The sequence below is a fragment of the Zootoca vivipara genome, chromosome 2 (genome assembly GCF_963506605.1).
Source record: "Zootoca vivipara chromosome 2, rZooViv1.1, whole genome shotgun sequence".
In the NCBI taxonomy this organism is placed as follows: Eukaryota; Metazoa; Chordata; class Lepidosauria; order Squamata; family Lacertidae; genus Zootoca; species Zootoca vivipara.
The window spans coordinates 45,314,497-45,339,869 of record NC_083277.1 but is presented as its reverse complement, the minus strand read 5'-3'; the positions used below and the strand labels follow the sequence as shown (position 1 = coordinate 45,339,869).

Below are 25,373 nucleotides of genomic sequence, written 5' to 3'. Positions count from 1 at the left end.
GTTGAGCAAGGGGTGGAATGGGACAGAGCAGGAGTGGGGTGAAGGTGGAATATGGGCTTAATTTCTATTGAGTGGATAAAGACGGTCTGAACCTGGAAAGTTTTAAGGAACTAGCTGAAATCTCTGGAGACATCGATTCCAAGGGAAGGGGGGTTGAATTAGTTTTTAAGGATGGGATTAAAAGGGGGGGGGGGAAAGATATAGAAAATATGTATGGATATTTTTGGGTAGAGAATAAGGTGGGGTAAGTAAAGAGAATTATGATGTAATATATAGGATATGGAATAAAAATGAGAAAGATTTTGGCAAGGATAAATGTTTAAGATAAAGTTTTACATTATGAGATAGGACGTAAAATTAAGATTTGGAAACTGCAAAATATAATTAAAAAGGAACTCAAGAGGGGGAAGCGAGGAAGTCCGCAGGGTTAAGAAAGGCGATTAGATATTGTATTTTGCCTTTTTTTTCTTTGTTACTTTGTTTTTCATTTTTTCTTCCATGTAAAATCAATAAAAATCATTTACCAAAAAAAGAGAGAGAAGGCGATTGGGCCACATCCGGCCCACGGGCCTTAGGTTGCCTACCCCTGGTCTAGTTCACAGATGTTATATACAGTGACAAAAAGCTTTGACTCCGCCAATAGCCAGCCCAATACTCCTCAGCAACCGAGAAAGGAACCTGCACCTTCCCACCACTTCTGCCATGTTCCTGGTCTTGGGCACTGCAGGAAGGAAGACAGAGTGCTTTTAATCCATTTAGCCAAAGCAATCCCTTGCACCAGGATTCCCCTTTTAAAAAATAAATTTAAATTGTATCTGTGCAAGCTGCTTTGCTTTTTCATATAGCCATGGCTATGTGCACTACTTCTGTTCCTCAGTTGACTAGGATTGATGGGAGTCTCACACACCTGCCACCTCCCTCCCTGTCACGCCCCATTCATTTAACCCAGGTGGCTGATGGGATGGGCCTGGCTTGTGACCAGGTTTGCAGTAGCTACTGAGGAGGAGGAATGAGGGCAGAGAAGAATCAAAGGCTGATCAACATTTCGGCTCCAGCAGCAAATTCCTCACCTACTCGGACAAGTGCCCCAGCTCCACTTTTTCTGTAGCGCCTCAACACGCTGCTTCCTTCTTTTTCTTCTGACTGGTTGGTAGAAAGGGCGTGTGGTCTCATTCTCTTATGGTATCGTGTTGCAAAAGGAGCCCACGGGATGCACGATGAAGTCCTGGCCTGCATACTGAGAACACTGGAATGGAGAGGTGTGGCAAGCTGCATTGGACATGTCCATGGAAGCCATGATGAGGGAAAAACAAGAGGATTCGCAGACCAAAAGAGCCACGTGACCCAAGTGACTGAATCCAAGAATGCTGGTTTTACCTCTTAGGTGATACTCACCTAAAATTTCTACGTTGAGTACCTGGCTCAGGAATCAATGACATGGGTTTTTATTTGCATACATAAATATTTTTGCAAACAAAAGTACACAGGAAACAAATTACAAATTCAATTTATACAGGTGTCTTAACTGACAGACTAAGTTTCAGTTAGATCACTTTTGTAAAAAAAACAACAACAACAGCTTAATATGTGGTATTTACAAATTATATAAATAAATCCTTGATTACTCAAAAAAGTTAATCGTCCTAAAAAAAGTCACCTTTACTGGGTGTACTAAAATTGTCCATTTATTGGGAACATCCCAGTTTGCAGTGTAAAACATTTGATTGCATACGTTAAAAAGGAGGTTGTATAAAGAAATAAGAAAAGTGTGGGTAAAGGTAAAAAACAAATATATATATACTCGATATTTGAGATTTCAAGGTGTCTTCCACAATGCCTTTCAGAAATCTCTACAGACGTATTCTACAGTATCTGTCTAGTGAAAAAAATCATTGTAAGAAAGGACAGAGTTACCAAAAGAAACAGATCCACCACGTTATTCTTACAGCACAGAGGAGACCATTAATTTTTTTAAAAAAAACCAAAACAGAAGACAGAAAACAGCATGTCAGTGGCCAGCCACAAGCCTTGTACAACATTTAACTTAAAGGCAGCACTTTTGTAACGCACGGACTATACATATCCTTCACTTAAACAGCAATTGAAAGGAACAAAAATACAGGGTAAGGGAGTGGAGTAAGAGAATCATAGAATTGTAGCGTTGGGAGGGATCCCAAGGGTCATCTAGTCCAGCCCCCTGCAATGCAGGAATCCCAACTAGACCATACATCAACCTCTGCTTAAAAACCTCCAAGGAAGGAGAGTCCACCACGTATCGTGGGAGTCTGTTCCACTGACAAACAGCTCTTGCTGTCAGAAAGTTCTTCCTGATGTTTAGACGGAATCTCCTTTCTTGTAACTTGAAGTGGTTTGGGTCCTACCTTCTGGAGCAGGAGAAAACAAGCTTGCTCCATCTTCCATGTGACAGCCCTTTAGGTGTTTGAAGATGGCTATCTTGAATTATGATTTTTTTTTTGCAGTTACTCTCGATAAAATTAATGCTTGCTCCTTCTTTTCTTTTCCATCAATGTCAACAAGAACACCATTAATTACTACATTTACTTTTCCCATCTAACATATATGCCAGACAATCAGTACTATGTGTGATGAATGTACAATATTAATGGGGGGGGGGAGAAAACCATACAGATTTTGAAAGTGCCATGATTATTGAGTTCAGCCCCCTGCTCCTGAAATCTATCTTGGACCGCAGAAAAAGGCTTTAGGGCTCACTGGCTCCTTCACTTAGATCATAAATCTCCCCTTTAGATGCTTTGGTGAGAATATCCATCCATTTTATTTGCAACTCTTCGTCGTCTGCACTGAAATACATAGTCTGTTGGGACTGGCAGAGTTTGAAAACATGTTTTGAGTCAAACTTCTCACCAGAATGCGGAAATCCAACTTCATATCCTGGTAGGGGTATGCTTCGTGGAATCCGTCCATCCTAAACACACACAAAAGAAAAGCAGGAGTCAAAACCCAAAACTGGCTGGAAATAAAAAAGAAAGCAGGGAACAGGTAAACTGGAGAAAAAAATTCAAGAGGGTAGCCATTATTTCCCGATTTCAAGAGTTTTCTAGGAATGAGTAGTACTTGAAGATAAAACATTATACAAAACACATGCATTTATCAGCATGTATTTTAAAGAAATTATTAGTGAGAGGTCATCTTATCATGATGACTGAATTATTGTGCTGTGGACCAGGGCTGGGATGATTCTGAATCCAAGAAGTCCTGGAATGCTAGCGACACAGAGGTCAAGGAAGAGACTCTCCCCAAACTGTATCAAGAACCAGCTCTGAGGAATCTTCCTCTTTGCAGAAACCTCCTGGGATGATGAAGAGCTGCCCTGTGGGGATGTCTCCCTGCCCATGTTCTCAGACACCAGTGATTTTTCCTTGTGAAATTCCACAGATCATAGCAGTCTGCATTCGGAAAGATGCCTTGCCTGTCCCTAATCACTGAACCACCTACACTTGGAGTGGCAAGCAGTCTCTATAGACTTTGCTATGCAGTGGCCTCTTTGCACTCCTTGGTCTTGAATAGTATTAGCTTGTAAACTGCCTTGGGTTTTTAGAAAAGAAAAGAAAAGAAAAGGGAATCTAGAATCTAGTTCGTGGTTTTCATTTTGTTTTTTAACAGAACTACACAAACACAAAAATGGTTGACTCGTGTATTTGTTTTGCCTTGAGGGGTTTTAAAAGAAAACCACAACAAATGTTACAAAGTTTGGATTCAAGAGTTATGAGGCCCAGATTGCCTTCTCTCAATAACAACCTCTCTAGTGATTCTATGAGCACATTCCACCAGCTTTCTGCAAAGAGGTATATTTCAAAGAAAGCAACATTCTCTTCACTTTATTACAAGAGCAGCTACTGTTAAGACTGCATTAGCTGACGTGCCCTGCAGATCCCTCACAAATCCATGTGGGAATGCAGGAATGATAACCAGAGTAGAACCAGAGAATGCATCAGGAAGCATTCATGCACAGAGATGCACCAAGCTGCTGGGCTTTTTAAGGTATCCACTGTGATTCTTTTTCATAACAATATTAGCAAATTACTACTATTCGCTCTCACTGGCTCCTGGGGCTACCGTAGATGCGCATATGTTGACACTGCACACATAGTGATTTTCAACCCAATTGGGATGAGAAAACAATTTTTCTACATATTCTGTCAGTCAACATATTGCTCCTCTTTATCATCCCAGTATAAACGCCAGGGAGAGATCTGAAGATTGCTTCTATTACTGTATTAATCCTGTATGTATCTGGTGAATTTGATTTAGTTGTAAGTATGCCCGAGCTGAGGAAATCTACTTGTTTCATGCATTATCAAAACACATCCTCAGCACTTCTGCAAGTGCACAGATCTAATACTGTCAGAACGCTGAGCTTCATAAATCAAATGAAGATTTAAAGGCTTACTGCCTCTGCCTTGTGATTTTTATCTATGGGGAGGATGAATGCTTTTCAAAGCTCAATAAACCCTTTGAGGTCTTAATTTTTTTTGGTGGGGGGAAATGCATCTCTTAAAAACGGGAGTGGGGGGTCGGATAAATAATTATCATAGTTGTACACCTTTTTGATGAAAGCAAGAAGTTCATTTATCATTTCCAAAAGACGAGAATGCTTTCTCTGAATGCTTGCAAGACATTCTGTTATTGAAAGCAAGCCAAATCCTTCTAGCCAAATCATCTGATATCAGAGCACACTTCCCCCTGCAAATAAAATTGGGGGGTGTAAGAGTCATCTGCGCTTACTGTAAAAGGTACAATGAGCTGGCTCCCTAGAGGATAGCTAATTCTCCCCAGAGGAAGCTGACTGAAGAAAGGAAAAGGGCAGAGTACTGGATCTGCAGTGGCAGGCAGCCTCAGTGGGATGTACAAAAACCTACAAATTAATCCATTAGTTTCCTGAACCTGTACGGTTCTCACGCAGCACACTCACAAGCTCTGGCACATAGCTTAGCAATAACTGTTCCAGACCATTTCTCAGTATGACATGTTTAATATCTATTTTAAGTGCTATGTAAGATGCTCTGCTTTTTACCTGACTGCCTCCTTGTAGATATAAGACGAGAGGTTCAGCCTTAGGGATGTTGACCCAAACTTTACACCAAGTCTTTCCTTTTTCTTGAAACAGGAGGTGACTGCTGAAAAGGCTGCTTTCTGCTCCCAAAACGCTTTGCTTCTATACATAACAAACAAACCAAGCAGTGTTTATTCACGCGCTTGTGCTGAAGGCATTTACAATTTATTACGCACCTTAATGGTTTATTGGTTTATGTTCAAATATTTGTTCATGAGTGGTCCATGGGAGCAGAAGTGTGATTACCAAGGTATTAATCCTTAAGCATACAGAGGTTTAATCATCATTACATATAATCAGGATTAAAAGACACGCACGTAGGTGCTGAACTGTTTTTAGAGAACGTTAAGCTGAAAACCCCACCTCCACAGTCAAAGTTGAGAACAGCAATTAAGATGATACAGCTACTTTCTTACGTAAAGTAGGTTGGAAGGAGAATGAAAATTAATTAGGAAGCTGCTTCAGCACAAGTGAATAGAGTCACAGCGCAGTGTTGCTGCAAGGATAAATAAAATCTCCAGGGTTTTTAAATTATTATTTAGGGAGGGGATTTTTTAAAATAAAAACCCCACACACATTTCCACTCCAAATCAGTGAGAACAGCCAAATCCAGTGTATATTTATTAAGAAGTAGCATTTATAGTGTTCAGTGGGACTTCCTTCCAGGCAAGTATTCACAGGATTGCTGCTAGGCAGAGCATAACCCTGCTGTTTCAGAGATGCCAGACATATTTGAAGTCTGTAATGCTGAGATTTCTATACGTCTCCTCTTTCCATAATATATGACTTTCATTAATTTGCGAGCAAACAAAACCTGGTATTGTTAAGACCATGGACCTGTAAAAGGGTAAAATAGAATTGGGATATAATTTATAATGAATTGAGGGAAAAAATGTTTAAAAACATTTTCCAAAAAAACCCCAGAGTCCTTTCTGTTGGGGATAATTCAGACTGAAATTCCCATGTGTCAAAAAATGTGGCCCGTTTTTTGTTAGCCCCAAAACGGCAAACGAGCGAGGTCCCACCTAAAGAAGAATGGGATCTTAAACTCATGGAATATGTGCAGCTTGCGGACCTAACATACAGAATAAGAGAACAAGAAGAAAATATGTTTAAAGAAGACTGGGAAATGTTTATTGAACATACTGGGGGAAATTGTGTACACTTGACATTGGCAGCATTAAGATAAATTCAACAGTGTAAATAAGTTTTGATGGATGTAATCACGGGTGTCAAACACAAGGCCCGGGGGCCTAATCCGGCCCGTCAGACCTCGTCATGTGGCCCGCATAGCCACCGCCGACAATAGCCGCTGACAGTAGTTCTGGAGCCTGCGATTGGCCGAGGGTCAAAACCGGGGGCGGGGCTGCAGGCTGAGGCCGGGGCGCTGGAGCCGCGCTGACGGCCTTGGCCAGGGAATTTCATTTTCGAATGAGGCTGAGGGAGGCGGTGGCACAGCGGCCAGAAGGGGAAGTGAGATGCAGGAGGAGGAAGCCCGCTGAGGAGGTAGGAAAGCCCTACAGGCGCCGCCGGCAAAGTTGGTGCCGGGACGGAGCAGCGCTGGATTTTTTTTTGGCGGGCTTTGCTGTTGTCTCCGAGAGCGAGTGAGGCGGCACTGGGGAGCCGCCGCCCCCCGCTTCCCTTCCTCTCCTCGGCTGCATCCGGGAGGTGGGCGAGCGAGCGGGCGAAAGGGACGCGGAGTGAGCCTGAGGGGGAAGTAGGCGAAGCGCAACAGTCGCTCTCTTGATGGAGCCGGGTTTCTCTTCCCTCTTCCCCCGTTTTCTCCTCATAGACACTCGGGAGGGTGCCTGGCTTTTGCTCTGGCCCCCACCCCCGAGCCGCCCTTTGGCTTCTCAGTTCCGGCGGAGCTGCTCCCCGGGGGTTCCTGCTCTTCCCGCTCTGCCGCCGCCTCCTCTCAGCCCCTCGTGATGTAGGGCTCCAGATGGAGTCGCCTCGCGGTTTGAGTAGGTGGGAGGGGAATTTTTTTTTGGGGGGGGGGAGGTTTTCAAGCCTCCTCTGCCTGCAGTCCCGGTAGGGAGAGGCGGCGGTGAAGACGACAACAGCACGGGTGGGGGGAAGAGCAGCTCTGAGGCGAAGATGCACGCCCGCTGGGGCTGCCGCCGCCTTCCTCCTCGGGAAATCCGCTGCCCTCCCTCAGCGCGAGGGGAAGGGACTCTGTCGCTGAGGAAGGAGGATGCAAAAGCAAAGCAGGGAGTTGGCGCTGCACCGCATGTTCCTGCCCCTCTCCAAAGCATGGGGTGGGTTGCAGCATGTGGCATCCTGCCTAGTGGGGTTTGGGTGTGCGTAGGGCGGGAGAGGGAAGCCCTCTTTCCATCTGCAGGTTTTTAATCCCAGCAGTGGCTTTCTCCTTCCTGCCGAAGGTTTAGTTGAGCCCCCCCCCCCGGAAGCCGTCGATCCCCACCTTTTGTTCAAATTTCCCTCGTTTACATCCCCTCCCACACACGCGCCACGACGCGGGAATGTGATCCGCGTGGGGGCGGGAATGAGCTTACATTATTACAAAAAACAGTAATAATTGAATGCAGTGACAATAATTTATGATAATAAAGAGTGGACACATAGTCCTACAGACACAACCGGCCCTTTGAGGGTGACCAAACTGCTGATGCGGCCCCCGATGAATTTGAGTTTGACACCCCTGGATGTAATAATGGAATCAGGACGCAGGTGAAGCTGTGGTCTAAACTGCTGAGCCTAGGGCTTGCTGATCAGAAGGTTGGCCGTTTGAATCCTCACGACGGGGTGAGCTCCCGTTGCTCGGCCCCAGCTCCTGCCAACCTAGCAGTTCGAAAGCACGTCAAAGTGCAAGCAGATAAATAAGTGCAGCAGGAAGGTAAACGGCATTTCCGTGCACTGCTCTGGTTTTGCCAGAAGCGGCTTAGTCATGCTGGCCACATGACCTCAAAAAACTGTCTGTGGACAAATGTCGGCTCCCTCGGCCAGTAAAATGAGATTAGCGCCACAACCCCAGAGTCATTTGCGACTGGACTTAACTGTCAGGGGTCCTTTACCTTTGATAATGGAATACTGTATGGTTTAGTTTATATAAAATATGCAGGGATTTATGTTATGCAAAATGAACCATGGAAAGAGAAGAAGGGAAGTTTTTGTTATTTTAAGGTTGTTTAAATGAACATTCTAAACTGCAAAACAGAAAATTTAATTAATTAATTTGTGTGTGTGTGTGTGTGTGTGTGTGTGTGTGTGTGTGTGTGTGTGTGTATGAGACCGTCATAACAAAATGCAAGGGAACAACTCCTTTTTGTTTCAACAGGTCTTGCATAGGGATGGTTTTTGTGAGACTGCATCATCTAATAGCAGCATTTGCCCAAGTGTCAGGTACTGACAACTCTCAATTTGCGCCTCAGCATGCAGACAAAACTTTGAGGAGTTGGATATGCTCTGCTCCCCTTAGTAAGATATACTTTCGATTTTTTTTTAAGCTGAAACTGTGGCATCTCCTTTGCGAAATTTACAGTCTGCAAATCCTTGCATTGGCTATGTGAACAGGCACGAGACAAGGGTGGGCTGAATGAGCACACTTGAGATGGAAAAATACCTCTGAAGAAAAACCATTAGAAATCATAGCGGCGCTATGTTCTGCAAATTGCAAATGGCAAGAGGGTTGGGTGTCCTGCCACTGACTTCACTGGAGTCTTTAGAAAAAAGAAAATCCTATTCTGTGATATGCAAATGATAGTGGTGGCGGTGGTGGTGAATTAAATCAATAATTTCCCCAGAACAAAAAAGCAGAAGAGCCTCTAGGAATGGAAACACTGTACCTATTACATTTTGTATAACAAATCTCCAGAGAAACTACACATCTGCTAATAGATCAGGAAAAAAGGCAAATCCTTGAAGAGCCACTGAGTTCATGAAATATTAATTCAGGGGAAACTCTTGAACCCCTAATCCTAGGAGCATTTCCTTGAATGCAACCCAAAGACGTCCATCCATTACTTCATAGTACAAGGAGCAGCCCAGATTAGGCTGCATTCTGTGCTATTCCCTTGTGTGTTTTACCTGAATCTCTAAGACTTAGCACAGAGCTAAATGCCTAACCCTATTAAGGAGAAGAGCTTCCATTCTCCTGAATGTGAACAGTATGCTGCCCTACTTGAGAGAGAGAGCAGGTCATATTTTACTGTATTTTAAGCATTTGCATGGCTTTAAGGATTATCCAAAAACTTGGATTTGGGGCAGCGATTCCCCCATTGCAGTTCCTCTGCAACAGCTTTCGACTGCAGTGCAAGGAACTGCTTGTAGCGCTACGAGGAGCATATTTCCAAGTAGAAGAGTAAGAAAGGTTATTAAAGCCATCTGCTGGGTCCATATATTCTCTTTGCCTCCTGTTGCTGAAACCACCAAACTTCAAGTTACTAACAGGAGCCAAACTTTTAAGTTGCCAGCAGTAACATCTAGTGGGGTGCTGCTGCCCTCCCAACCATGGTGCTGATGCTGCTTCTGAGATGGTGCAGAGAGGTCGCAGCTGCATAGGTTCAACAATAGGAGCACTAGATTGGCTCCACTGTTGTGCCCTGCAGCCTCAACCTCGTCCCTGCCCTGCCTCAACCCCCCAGGCAGTTCCAGTAAGCAGAAGTGAGGCTGCTGCTGGGAGGGTGGGGCAGTGGGGCTTCCCTCCATGCCAGGTTGCTTCTGGCTGGTGGATTGCCAAGACTTTTATTCTTTCTCCATGGCAGGTTAAGTCATTTGACAGAAGCAAAGGGAGGTCTGATCTGCAGTGAAAGCTAAGGATGGGGATTCCTAAGAGCAGAGTTCGGAGAGAGGCAAAAATAAGTCAGTAGTAGTCGTCAATATAAGGTTATCTCTCACTTGGACTACTGCAATGAGCTCTATGTGGGGTTACTTTTGAAGGTGACCCGGAAACTACAACTAATCCAGAATGTGGCAGCTAGATTGATGACTGAGAGCAGCCGCCGAGACCACATAACACCCGTCTTGAAAGACATACATCGGCTCCCAGTACGTTTCCGAGCACAATTCAAAGCGTTGGTAAAAGGTAAAGGGAACCCTGACCATTAGGTCCAGTCGTGGACGACTCTGGGGTTGTGGCGCTCAACCCGCTTTACTGGCTGAGGGAGCCAGTACAGCTTCCAGGTCATGTGGCCAGCATGACTAAGCCGCTTCTGGCAAACCAGAGCAGTGCACGGAAACGCCGTTTACCTTCCCGCCAGAGTGCTACCTATTTCTCTACTTGCACTTTGACATGCTTTCAAACTGCTAGTTTGGCAGGAGCAGGGACTGAGCAACGGGAGCTCACCCTGTCGTGGGGATTCAAACCGCCGACCTTCTGATCGGCAAGCCCTAGCCCTAAATGGCCTCGGCCCAGGATACCTGAAAGAGTGTCTCCACCCCCATTGTTTTACCCGGACACTGAGGTCCAGCGCTGAGGGCCTTCTGGCAGTTCCCTCACTGCGAGAAGCCAAGTTACAGGGAACCAGGCAGAGGGTCTTCTCAGTAGTGGCACCCACCCTGTGGAACACCCTCCCACCAGATGTCAAAGAGAACAACAACTACCAGACTTTTAGAAGACATCTGAAGGCAGCCCTTTTTAGGGAAGCTTTTAATGTTTGATGGACTACTGTATTTTAATATTCTGTTGGAAGCCACCCAGAGTGGCTGGGGAATAAATAATGAGTTGTTGTTGTTGTTGTTGTTGTTGTTGTTGTTGTTGTTGTTGTTGTTAGAGAACAGAGGAGCCAGAAAGCACCCCTGGGGGTGAAGTCAAGCACCTATGATAGCAGCACACCCAACTGGGTGCAAGCCTGGGCAATGTGTATGGAAGTCCTGAGCTTCCCAGACGACAAGTCCCCTCTCTCAACCTTGCTGATGTGGTCCAAAGTAAAACAGAGCAATATGTTTGGCACCAGCTTAGCCGCAGGAGTTGCTGGAAGGAGGCGTACAAGGTGCCATCCAACCGTCTGAGGGACTCCACAGTATATAAAAGAACTACAATAGAACAAAACCATTTGGGCAGAAAAAAACTAATACACAGCCACAGTTTTAATTCTGGAGGGAGAAGAAGAGGAAGCACTACAAATTATATAATCTGGTACACTCATCAGGTTTATGTTCCTTGCATCTATTAAAACCTTGTGTACCTTCTTGCACTGAGAATTTATTCTAAACTTTTGCAGCACAACTGTATCAATGACTTGCATGCTTACTGTTTATAGTTCTTATCCTTGATGCATGCTGACACCCATCTCTCCCTGTGTAATATGGCCATATAGCTAAAAGTGAAAGGGCAACTGCCACACACAGAACAAGCCTTGGCACAGGTTTAACTGCTTAGCTTGGATCTAAATCTTCAAGTTCCACATCCTAGCACAACAATTTGTCTGCTGCGCCAAACCAATTCTCAATATAGCAGCTGCTATTGCCTCCCCCCCCCCTTGGTTACTCTCAGATATCCACACAATCCACATTTTAAAGGAAATGAAGATTTCAGAAGGGAGAATTCTCTAATGTGCAAGTGTCAGTACATAATTGCTCTAACACAAAACAATTTCATTATACATCTATAGCTCTGCTCTTGAGAACTGGGCTTCATTCCATAATGCGCAACCCCCGTTCATGCTGAAAATTATGTGCATGGGGATGGGTTTGAGGCAGGGAGAAAGAAGGTACATATAAAATAAAATTGAAAGGACTGAAAAGACATAATGCAGCAGCAGCAACCATGAAACCAGCCCTCTGGTAGGTCTATGTAATAAATGATGGATTTCTGAATGTTTAAGTATTGTGAGGCAAGACCATGAAATGATTTTAACAATGAAAAGTATGCTTCTGCTGAGGTAACTAGTCGATTTAGGTGTTAATATGACAAAATATACCTCCGTTGCCATTTTTTTCTTTTGTTCTCCTGCACTTTCATTACCCAAGACACACGTAGTTGCTGACGGCAGTTGAAAACATTCTTTACACACTCGGTTGTGGCGGCTGTTATCAGCAAGTGTTTTAAATTCAGAGCATTTTGCGCAGATAACCTGGATGAAAAAGCACAGTACTTTATTCTTAAGTCATTATTGGAAACAAAAAAACACCGTTATAATTAGAACCACTTTGGTTCCTGTTCACAAAAGCAATGATCTTGAATGATAATAACACAGGAATTTCAGGTATTATGTCCAAGTTATGATTACTTCCTACCTGACTGGCACAAGAATGATTTTGCTATTCCAGGGCTTCCGGTTGACCACGCCATCTTGCTCAGACGGGGGTCCGCACAGCGGAGCGGACCTCGGCGCTTCAGAGGTGGAGGGAATCGTTCCAGCGAAACGAAACCTCCTTAAAAGCCCCAAATCGTGCTTTTTGGGGACAGATTTTGCCTGGCGGCGCCAAAAGCGGGCTCTCTCCTCCCCGGATCGGCTTTGTTTAAGCCCCCGAGAGCGAGGAGGTGAACCGCGGCGGACAGGCTGACATTGCTGCTCTGAGAGTGCGAAGCTGCGAGTCTGGGAAGTGGAGGTGGCCAATTCTTCAAAGAACATTCAGCAAATGAATAGACTGTGAGTAATTTGGATTCTTTGGAATGTAAATTAAGGCAACAATTTGGACCTGGGAGAGAGGGGAAAAGAGGAAGCCACCCCCCCCCCCACGGTAACATAAGAGACAGTAAACAGAAACCCGAAGCCGTAAACAGAAGATTTTAACTTAAAAGGATTCCTCAAAGGCATCAAAGAGAATCTCCCCTAAATGCAGGGTAAAAGGGGAGAGAGACTGTTGTGATTGCCCTGCAGAATGAAGTTAAGACTAAGAAAGACCTTTCTTTTTCTCGGGAGCCGGCAGCCCAGAAAACCCAGTGAGCTGACCAGGATTTATAGTTAAATTTTATTTCTATCTTTATCTCTGGACTTTTTGGGAATTTTTTTTTGGTTTATATGCTTTTGAAATGTGAGTTCGAACTTTATTTTTAAGAATGCAGCCAGCTTGTTAAAATGGAGTCGAGAAAATAGACTGCGATCATATTCCACCCCATGTGACAAGTTTTGACCTTGACAGGACTGAACTATGTCAACAAAAAGGTACCCGCCTGAGTTTCAGCGGACTGTTTTGACCTTAATGTGGGAAACAAGAATAGAACTATGTCAAGAGGAGACACAACGGCTAGTGTTACAGCAACAATTCCAGATTGTGATGACAGAATATGATTTCCTAGAAGATGAAGCTTTTGAAACTGAAGAAGATGAATGTGAGAATGACAATGATGACGACTGTGATGATTTAACACAAAATGAAGCCCATCACGAAAAAAATGATGATTTTACTCTACAAAAAGTTGGATGGAGTGCCTCCCCTTCGAGGGGGGCACGACTGGATTTACTGGAACTCCAGAATGACCACAGGGAAGAAGGAAAAATTAAGCAGAGAAGAGAAGAAGCTCAGGGGTCTGATATGGAGGCCTGGATGGCAAAAGACTGCAAACAGGGGGTGGGGTGAAGGGAAAGTGAAGTGGTGATTGTAAGGATGGGTTAATAGGACTATAACTGGACTGCTGACTATGGAACTTGCTGGATTGGAGGGGTGGAGCAGGTACTCGGGGGGAGTAAGGTTAGTTTGGGAATAGTTATAGGTTTAAAAAGTGAATTGATTCTGGAAAAAGGTGAAAATATGGAGGCCTATAGAGGGGTAAAAATTAGGCACGGGAAGAAAAAATGGGAGTTTGATTTCTCAGTGATTGGATAATAGGCGAAAATGATAATAGTTTAAAAGTGGTATAAGATATAAAGGTGTATGTTATAAAATATGAACTATGAAACTGTTGAAGATGATAAATAAGGGAGGAAAACCGGGGAAGGGTGGGAGGGTGGGGAAGCCCACAAAATATGGTTTAACAATTATGAATTTAACAATTATGATGAATTTTTTTTTGTCTTTTTTCCTTTTTGTCTTTTTTTTCTCTTCTCTTTTTTCTCTTTTTCTCTTTTTGTATTTTCTTTTTTTTTTTTTGGTATGACAATAGATGGTTGGATGGATGAACTCCTGCGTACTGCCCTGGTTCACTGGAGCTCCCTGGTGGCAGGGGGGGGCTTGGGGGGCAAGGGAGGGGGAGGAGGACAGAAACCCAATCATAAAATGGACCACTTCTGACTGATCACCTGCGTGGGATACTTCTGTGGCAGGGGAGGACCCATGGAGGGGGGTGGGAAGAAGGTGGAAAAGGTGTTTATGTATGTACCATCTTTTGTAATTTGTAAAAACCAATAAAAATTATGTTAAAAAAAAAAAAGAATGATTTTGCTATTCCATACTATCTGTTAAAACTCTACCTACAATGCGGGGGGGGGGGGGGACAAGGCTACCCTATATGGGTTTGCCTTCCTGTTCAGTGTTATGAAAAGAATTTTCAGTTACACTGGATTAAAATTTTATCAGGTTTCCTAGAAGCCCATCTAAATATAAATTTATAAGGACCCCATTAATGAAAGGATGCTAACTGGAGCTTCATAAATATGACATAAACATGGTTACAGGTAGGTAGCCGTGTTGGTCTGGATCGAAGTAAAATAATTTACACCAGTTCTGCATAATGCAGGGGAGAGGTAGGAATTAAGCAGTTCAATCATTTTGGCCACGTTGAACTTGAACAAGTAAGGGCATCAATAATTATTTGTTGGAAATTTTTCCAAACAGCAGAGCAACAATTAGCAAATCATTCTTTTCAAAGCAGCAAAAATTCAACAATGCAACAAACCGTGAGACAGAAGGTACTTCAACATAAGAATTTACATCTGCAAATTGATGGGTGAATAACGACTTGCTTTTTCACAGGATTCTTCCGAACACTACTTGAAACAGGAACAGCAGCAAGGAACAGGAAGCACCCCAGAGAGATATTTCTGTTGTGGGTTTTTTAGAACTATTATTGCTGTAGAGACACGGTGACAGTCGTACTAACCATTCTGATACTGCTATTTTGGGTGCAGTAACAGCAGTCTATTTTGTACAGGACCGTGAGTGACTGGAGCATTGATAATCCACAAGACAGCATGTCTTGACACACTTAACTAACTCTCATACTGGTAAGGCATTAACTGAAAGCATCCTTTTAGGTAATGGCCTTTCATATCTGGAACGCAGACTTGCAGCTAGATCCAAAACATAATGTTTGATAAAATAGATTACAATTAATGCACTGACCTATGGCTGCAGGATGCAGGGGAAGATTATACAGTGGTGCCGCGCTAGACGAATTTAATTCGTTCCACGGGTCTTTTCTTATAACGAAAAATTCGTCTAGCGAATCCCATAGGAATGCATTGAATTTTCTTTTGCCCATAGGAACACATTAATTGAATTTCAATGCATTCCTATGGGAAACCGCGATTCGCTAGACGAATTTTTCATAAAACGAATTCATCTAGCGAGGCAACCTCCGCTCGAAAAATCCTTTCGTTAAGCGGAAATTTCGTTAAGCGGGGCATTCGTTAAACGAGGCACCACTGTACCTCAATAATTTTAAAGCACAGAATGCATGAAAAATGTGATACGTATATTATTTGTGAAAGCTCATCATACCCTATTTGACTCTAATAATGGAGCTAAACTTTCCCAAAGCACGTTCTCTTATCAATAGAAAGTCCAGAATGAATTGAAGTTAGTACAGTACTTTGAAATGAGTGAAGGCGAAAGGCTGAAATAAAGTCCAAATATGATTTTGGATAGGAATCTGACATATCAGCTTAATAACACTTTACCTTGTAAAAAAATATATGTGGATACTGGCAATAAGTGGGTTTCTTCCCCAGGTCATAAAAGTCTCTATATATTCAGCCTACATATGTGCTTGAAAATCAAACCTCATCAGACTTTGTGAATTTTCTGGAGAATCTTCTGGGAGAAATGCAGGATGTCATTCATTAGATGGGAATTGGATAGCTATATGCCAGGGGTGGAGAATCTTCTGGGAGCCATGTCAGTAGTGGGCAGGGCCAGAGAGGAAAAAGGTGGAGCAATAGGTGTGACTCCTGCCTTTGTACAGCTGGCTACATGCAGATATCAGATGTTTCTATCTACACACGCATATCTCTGCTCTCCATCCAGACAAGCAAGAGGCATCATTGTAGTTTAGGGACCAAATCGAGCCAGGGAAAGGCACCCAAGGGGGCCAAGTGAGCAGGGTGAGCAACGAGGGGTGTGGCCTGTGTAGGAGGAATGGCCATAGGAGAGTCCCAGGCCCAAATACAGATTAGGCTCCTCACCCTTGGTTTAGGCTAACAAATTGGCTCAGTGAGTTTTGATTAACAAAAAAGAAAGGTGAATCTACCATCTTTTAGTTGCAGTAGTTGGTAATTAGGGACGCATTCAGCTGGCTTACATCTGGGAGCAAGACCATGCAATGTACACTAGTGGCATGGTCTTTTGTAAAAAGTGTATTTCTGACATCTGATGGCTCATAACACCACTTTTTTGGGGGAGCAATACCATAAAATTATACATCAATGGAAAGATAATTTAATGAAGACTGTAATGCAACAAAGTTTGTTCAATTATCTGTGTTCTATCAAAAGCTATAGCCAAATAACCAGAAAAAGAAGCACAACTGGCTTCGGCTGACATGTACTGTAGTAGCTTTCCTTCATTTGAATGTAGCCAATGAGCATGAGTGTTTAGAAAACCAATCAGGTGTTATGAGCCAAAATGTTTCCACAATTTTGGCCACTAGTTAACTAAACATGTTTGGGGTTTCCCATTTAATAAGATCAGTTTCCTAGCAATATTGTCTAGAGCAGTGTTTCTCAACCAGTGTGCCTCCAGATGTTTTGGGACTACAACTCCCATCATCCCTAGCTAGCAAGACCAGTGGTCAGGAATGATGGGAGTTGTAGTCCCAAAACATCTGGAGGCACACTGGTTGAGAAATACTGGTCTAGAGTACTCTTCCTAAAGAAATGACCCATAAGCCTCATGAGATCCACAGACTCTCTGACTCAGGGATCCCCAAACCTCGGCCCTCCAGATGTTTTGGACTACAATTCCCATCATCCCTCACCACTGGTCCTCTTAGCTAGGGATCATGAGAGTTGTAGGCCAAAACATCTGGAGGGCCGCAGTTTGGGGATGCCTGCTCTGACTCTTTCCCTTCCATCACCATTGCCCCTGAATTGGTCTCTGCTTCTCTTGGGCACTGCCAGTACCTCAAACCTATTTGCTTCAATTCTGCACCACTATTGGTAATTCATACTGAAGAGGGATGATAGCTCAGAGGTTGAGCAAATGTCTTGCTCCAATATTGAATTTAATTAATGTAATCATCAAGGAAGAGTGACATAATGTTTGCTTTGTAATTGCAGGTACTCCCGAGGACAAATAGCATGGTAAGAAAATGAAATGCTCATCAGGAGAATGGTGAATTGATAACGTCTCTATCGCACAATAAACCAAACAAATAGATGCCATAAGATGGAGAGGTTTTGATTTCAAAACAAAAGAATGCAAATAAAGATGGCCACCATCCAAAATGAGATATATAAATGGGGTCAGGAGAACTCTCTATTTTAAGAATTTCTGTTGTTCTGCAAATCAAGGGACAGAACAACATATTCCCAATTATTCAAAGTTGCTTGAGAAGTATTGTGCACTTTCAATAAGCAAGTCCTGGAAAGAGGAATATGAAAATATATACATTTTCTTTTTCTAGAAGCAGGCATGTTGCTACTCTTTGAACCGCATATCAAGAAAGTAGTTTTTTAATAATAAAAAAGGAAAAAGGAAAATATCTATACAGCAAAGCTGGCAACGTAGTTGTAATTCAAAATGTATGAGATTTTAAACTCTGGCTGAAATAGGCATGGAAACTGCTGATATTTCAAACATTATCAGCTAAAACTGTTACAAAGCTGTTCATTTTTGCCCTATCAATAGGTATGTTTCACCCATCTACCCCCGACCTCCACGAATCCGCTACACAGAGATGGGACGGTCTATGATGAAGTATTTGCTATAAAAATCTGGAAAATGAGGGTATGCATTTTCTGCGGCATGCATTTTATCTTAAAACCTTTCTAATGGATTCCTAGTTCCATGCTATTCTTTGTAAATAATGTGTTGCAGCAAACTATACATTAAGATTACCATAACCATTTCTTAACAGTGTGCAGTTCCTAGATGAAAGGAAAGAGGTACTGAAAGAGGCAGATGTTGCAAAACATTTCCTGGCTTCACCTCTCAGGCCATGTCTGTGTCTCTTCCTAATGCTTGCAGTATTGCACATACTTTTTTGACTCGGCATTTTGGACTTGCTGTTTTTTATTTATTTATAAATAAATTTTTAAAAAACCTCACTGATAAATAAAATAGATTCTTCAAAAGTGGCTATGAAATTCTTGTTAGATTAATACCAACAAGTCATTCAACAGATATTAGATGTCTTGATAGGTTCAGGTTTACTGAGATAATTTGCAGGAAACCAAATGCAGCCTAGTAAACACCAATATAATTTAACAAAAGTCTCTAGCCTCATTAGCTTGTTTTATATTACTCTACTGAGCTCAGAAAATTCAAACGTCCTTCATTTGTGCAGTTACCAGAAGAAGTGTTGGTGCTGACCTTTAAAGCCATAAATGGCCTCAGCCCTGTATACCTGAAGGAATGTGTCCACCCCCATTGTTTAACCCGAACACTGAGATCTAGCTCCAATGGCCTTCTGGCGGTTCCCTCACGGAGAGAAGTGAAGTTATAGGGAACCAGACAGAGGACCATCTCAGTAGTGGCGCCCGCCCTGTGGAATGCCTTCTCATCAGATGACAAGTACATAAGTAACTATATAACCTTCATAAGGCATCTGAAGGCAGCTCTGTATAGGGAATGTCTTTAATATTTAATGTTTTATTATGTTTTTATTTTTGTTGGAAGCTGCCCAGAGTGGCTGGGGCAACCCAGTCAGATGGGTGAGGTAAAAATATTAAAACTATTAAAACTATTGTTGTTGTTATATTAGAATGTAAGTGGTTAAGGAACAAAGCTATTTAAAAGTTGGGGTTAATTATTTATCAATGAGAGGTACATCTGACACTGGGTTCCGTTAGATGAGAAAGATAATCTGTAGCTTTAAATAACAGCAAGTTTTAATGTTTGGATGATTCGTGTTAAATTAAGCAAAACATGGGCAAAATAGCTGTGATTGGAAAAAACTGAAAACAAATACCAATTACTGGATTTCAACAGAATTTAATTCGAAGTATCTATGTTTAAAAAGAAAAAAAACTTTTTTCTTATTTAGAAATAGTATGAAATTTGTCCTAAGACCTTTTGATCCTGATTTTCCCATTGTTAAGGAGCATGGCATACCAGAAGATAAAAACATGGAAAGGGGTCAATCAGTCTACTTATGCAGACAGTCTTGGGAACTGAAGGACAGTATAATACTTGAGAAGATGATATTCTTTTTTCTTTTCTTTTTGCAGAATTTTATAAAGAAAAACCAGCTTGTTCCAAATGAGTAAAAATGCACATACATATAAATAGTAATTTTCACTCCAATACTCACTGCCCCACATTGCTTGCAATGGTGACGCCTTTTCGTAATGGAGTTGAAGCTTTCACTGCAACTTTTGCAAGCTTGCTTCTCCTTTTCTCTCTTTGATTTGGAGGATTTTCTGCAACACTCAGGCTGGAATGAAAAAATAAAATTGAAATGTTAAACAATGTGACTTTGAACCAGTGAGGGCAGCTTGAGCTCCACAAGTGTATTATTATTATTATTATTATTATTATTATTATTATTATTATTATTATTATTATTATTTTAAAGTTTGGTATCTATAATGTTGAGATTTTAACACACATGGTTAGCAGAGTTGCATTTAGAGTGCCAGATATACCTTAACTTAAGTTTTGCCAGTTGTTTTGGGCCAATAAAACTTTCACAGCCAAACAGTTCTAGACATTTAGAATGATGGCTAGACCAGCTATTTTAAAAGCCTCTAACAAGGGTTGAACTAGCACTGTTTAGTTAAGAATTACAGATTTTCTAATAAGTCTATTATTTGCATGCTCAAGGTCTCTTTACCCTTCCTGATACGTGAGCTGCCTTCTCCCTCAGAAAGTATTTCCTGCTGTGCAAGCAGCATGCAAGAAAACTACCTGCAAGGATGTATATTTTGAACGAGACTTCTTTGTCTGAAGAATTTGAGACAACTACTCAAAAGGAAGAATGCAGGTCTTCCCAGGCAGTTACAGGCAGATGTCAGGAGAACTTCAAACCTATTGAAAAGCCAACAACTGGTCATGGTTTCAGAATGGCTACAAATCATAATCTGTTAGGATGAAACAAATTACGATCCTGCATTTGGACATAACATTCCTGCATTTGTTTACCTGCTCTCACTGGGAAGGAGCTAAGTGGAAACAACTAGGCTGCATGCACAGCCAAGAACCTTAGCCTGCCAAGTACCATACGTGTGCACGAGCAGATTTTAATCGTTCAATCCCATTGTTTACAAGCAAAGCAGCAACTGCAACACTTTCCAGTTCAGAACCGAGCATATGGTTCATTTCAGAGAAGTTGTTTAATTTATATTAACATTCATTTCTTGCCCCAAAGTGCACAAAGATCGTTTTTTAAAGGTATAGGTATGGCCTGTAATTAAACTTTATGGAGTGCTTTATCCATGCACTGCCTTTTCTGCTCACATTACAAACCACACAATCAGAGGCTGTTTCAGCATGTCACTTGGTTGTAAAGAAGCTTTCCATTACTATAGCAACTAAGAAATACAAGTGTCCTGAATATTAGCTAATAATGACATTTATTTCAGGTGTACACAAAAGCTTTTGAAATAAATAAATTAAAGGGCCATTCCACATCAGGCTAGCATTGTGTTGCTGATCATTCAGGCTCAGACTACAACACCACCACCACCACCAATTTGCACCTTTGCTGTCACTGGGGCCTGTGATTTGCCTCAGCCTTAGTGCTAGGGATTTCCACCAAGTTGTACTTTATCAGGTGCAACATCTATTAGAGAGCCCTGCAAATAACACTGAGTGAAAGAAATGCCTTGCCAGCTCCTACATTCCCCAACAACCCTGCATGCAGTGAACAGGTCTCAGCCCTCCTTAACCACCAAAAGGATCCAACAGAAAGGAATTGGGCAAATGTCATCAGAACCCAATTCAGCTTCCCCCCAGGATATTTCAGTGGTAGTGGGTGAAGCACTTCCCATCCATCACCAAAAAGAGTCTTGTTGCACGGCAACTTCAGGGAAGTGGAAAAATAAAGGATGCAAGGGTTTTTTCTTTCTTCTTTGGCGATCACGCGTAGCCGAGTAAGATTGTCTTCCATAAACACAGTTTTAATAATGGGTCCGTAAGTGACTGTGGAGGCCAATTCTGGACCCACACGTCCTTCCACAGTGGGGAAATTGGTTCCCGGGTGGGAGTTGATCACGGTGTGGATTTGCCAAGCGTGCCTTCCTCTTAGCATGTTTCTCCCTTACGTTCTGAGTTCAAGTGTCTTCAAAGTCCATGGCACCTTTGGTAAAGGCTGATCTCCAACTGGACCACTCACAGGCCAGTGTTTCCCAGTTGTCAGTGTTTATACTACATTTTTTTTAGATTTGCCTTGAGACAGATGCAACGGTTACCGATGCCAGCGCCTTGGAACTCTCGGGGTATGAGTATTGCCTCCCCTGAATCCTCCTGCCTTGTGGATGTGTGCTGGTGCCTTGAGGAAATGGTACATGTGCAGCCTGCATTGAGTGCACTTTGTGGTTCTGCGTAGGTTGAGAGTTTATTCCCACAGCCCCACTACTTTTCTACAAGAATAGGGGGTTCTCCAACATAAGAATAGCCTGCTTGATCAGGTCAATGGACCCTGTGGTCCTGCATCCAGTACCCACAGTGGCTAACCAGATGCCTGTAGGACACCAGCAAGCAAGACCCGAGCACAAGAGCCCTCTCTCCTCCCGTGTGATTTCCAGCAACAGGTATTCAGAAGCATTGCTGCCTCCAACTGCAACAGCAGAGCGTAGCCATCAATATCCCTCTCCTCCATGAATTTGTCTGAGTCTGGTGAGCATCATGGCCTTCTGGGGGAGTGAGTTTCATAGACCCCTTTCCAGCACAGCAGAATCCCTAGTGTTCTGCCTTCAGCATTTGCATGCCGGCATGGAAACTCACTAACCAGGGAAACAGGCATGATTTCACAATGATGGGAGTGAAACTGACAGAATGCTCAATTACTCAACCCCGTGTAATGCTACAGGCTTTGCAATTTACTTCCGTTTATATTTTAGAGAGTGACTGTATGATGTAAATAACGCAACCTATATAAAAATGGCAGTGAAGACATGGTCACTGCTCAATGACAATTCTGAAAAGAATGCCAACCAGCAAATAATAAAAAAAAGCAACAGAAACTTCAGTGTATTTGGGATGCAAAAAGTGCAGTATTTACTAATGTATTTTACATCATTTGAATACCCTACCCCACAATTTTAACTATCTGGTATAGCTTTCTTAATTAATACTGGCCATATCGCAATGTCTTAAGCATTCCTTTAGGAAGCTGGAAAGAATAAAGAAGGCAGCTTCTAGTTTGCTGCCTATCACCACCACCAAGTGGTTCAGCTGTATAAAGACTTAAGGGGGGGGGGGGCTGTGCTTAACACAGAAGCTCTTGAATGGCACAATCCAGCTAGCTGCTGATGGGTGCTTTTCAAACGCTAGGAGAAAGATTCACACACAAATGTATAAATATGAACCTTGATTTCAACTTTTACCGAGAGCTTTAAGTGGCATTCCTATTAAACAGAAAAGCCATCTGGCTTTTTATTAAAAAGTAGCATGTCTATTGTAAGCAAAATACACGGATTAATTTTTTAAAAAACAACAACAACAACAACAACAACAATGAAGATTTAAATGGGTAACACAATTGAGATGAAGTACAGAAATGTTATAATGCAAAATATATAAAGCTGCTATCTTCTTTAATGCTTTTGTAGTTCAAAAAACCTAATTGATACTTATAATAATATTGTACATTAATATAAAAAAGGTAACCACTGTTCACAGCAAGACCCAAAGAATTCCCCACAGCAAAAAGCTCTCCAAGGCATTTATGCATTTCCTCTTCTCCCATACCAGGGCAAGCAGCCAAGCCCTGGCAAACACCAGATGTTAACAGCGATTTACCATCCCCGCCAGCTGCCATTCAAGAACTGATGGGACTGCTGGGACTATTCAGAGCAGTTGCAACAAATCCCAACCAAGAAATTAAGTTGTCATGTCCCTACAGTTGTCCACCAAGCCCTTTATGAAAATGCCAGGCAGTTGCGCAGCATCTCCAATTGTTGAATGACAAACAGAATATGCTGTTTCCCAGCCCAAATTTATATATATATATATATATATATATATATATATATATATATATATATGTGTGTGTGTGTGTGTGTGTGTGTCTATATATATATATATATATATATATATATATATATATATATATATATATATATAAAAATAATTATAATTATATACTGCTGGATCATTTAAAAAATCAAAACAGCTTGCAACAGCGACTACCTCTAATAAAAACTTTGATGTTTCTACAGATGATCTCAATGACTGAATTAGGTTATAAGGGTTTAGGCCAGGCATGGCCAAACTTGGACCTCCAAGTGTTTTGGGGCTACAACTCCCATCATCCCTAGATAACAGGACCAGTGGTCAGGGATGATGGGAATTGGTAGTCCCAAAAAATCTGGACGGCCAACTTTGGCCATGCCTGGTTTAGGCAATCCAGGACCCAGGTTTTTCAGGGCTCTGTTAATTAATGTAAGGATCTAGAATCTGGTTTGGTAGTAGATGGACAGCAAATGCAGATTTTCTAAGAAAGGTATTGCATGTTGAGTTTATTGAAGGGCCTGGGACTATGTCTCCAGGTGTTGCTAGACTACAACTCCCATTAGCTATGCTGACTGAGGATGATAGGAGACAGAATTCTGGAGGGTACCACAATGACTACCCCTTCCGTTGAGTTACACAGCATAATGGTCTTGTGGACTGTGGCAGGGGAACCCCCCCCCCCTTTTAGCCACATGATCTTTTTCTTCAAAACCTCATAGGAAATCATTCTGGCAGCACACTTTATTATGGGTCGTACTTAACTCAGTTTCACTCAGGGTAGACCACTGAAATTAGTGGGCCTAACTTAGTCAAATAGCCTGTATGAATCCCTGGAGTGCACGCTTGTTTACAACAAGACATTTTGAGTTTGAGAATACTATGGTGTGACTGAAGCAAGCTAAACTGTAAGAAGGGCTGCAATACTTAATCAGTGAATATACCTAATTACCATTTGAGTGGCTAAAAATGTGCCCTTCATTTAAGCAGGCAGCATATTTTTAAAATGGAAAATGGTTTAAATGCAAGTGCTTCCAAAAACTGTAGGTGACAGGCACCATCTCAGAAAGGGGACTCCACCTCCTGCTCTCTCGCAAAGGATGCCTCTTCTAAGATGATGCCTGCTGGGACATATGAGTGTGACATCGAAAAAACAAGAGATATATGTCCCCCCAGCATTACTATTCACATGCAAATTTACACAGATTTAATCAACCAATCTTACTAGAATGAAACTCATCTGATTAATTGGCTACAATTTCTTTCATCAGGTGAAAGCCCTAATTATAAAGAATGCCAAGTACAGCACGCTGAATTAAAGCAGTTTAGCCTAGAGCGGCAGCTTTTCATGTAAGAAACACCATCTGATATCTTAGCTGGTGAACATCCAAACCAGACCTAAGACTATAGTTTCCTAATAAAAGACATCTGTGGCATATTATGGATATGAGCTATGATTTGCAGTGCTTACATTGAAAACCATCATTAGGGGGGAAATTACTGTGCCTTTCCCAGCTGCCGAAAGTAAAGCGTTTCTGCTGATAATTCAAAGACTTCTAGTGAAACACAGAATGGACAAGCTTATATTTCTAGTCTTCAGCTCAAACTTAAGGAAACATGTATGTCAAGTAACAATGGCTTATTTTGTACTGGCTTCAGGAGTCCTACTCGCTTTTAAATAGAAGACAATGATTTCTTTTCCAACAGTATTCAAAGGAAGCTAACTCAGTCTGCATATGGACTCGTGTTTCAGAAGTGAGGTAAGTGTTAAAAGTTTTACATTAGAAAAGGTCAGGAGCAATTTTCACTAATGGTGAAAAGGCACAGTTCAAGTAAATAAATTCAAATATAGAATATAGGCTAATGCATGACCATGTCTGGAATGGGC

General features: G+C 42.2%; 1 protein-coding gene across 1 annotated transcript in view; it reads right to left on the bottom strand.

The window, feature by feature from the left end:
- Positions 1–546: 546 nt before the first annotated feature.
- Positions 547–25,373, bottom strand: part of FGD3 (FYVE, RhoGEF and PH domain containing 3) — a 110,625-nt gene continuing 85,798 nt past the window's right edge. The window contains exons 16-19 of the mRNA XM_035106318.2: positions 19,626–19,748; positions 11,974–12,126; positions 5,057–5,197; positions 547–2,947 (exon numbers count right to left, since the gene is read on the bottom strand). Coding sequence (XP_034962209.2) covers positions 2,723–2,947; positions 5,057–5,197; positions 11,974–12,126; positions 19,626–19,748 — 642 coding nt within the window. The 3' untranslated portion in view covers positions 547–2,722. The remainder of the gene's footprint in view (positions 2,948–5,056; positions 5,198–11,973; positions 12,127–19,625; positions 19,749–25,373) is intronic.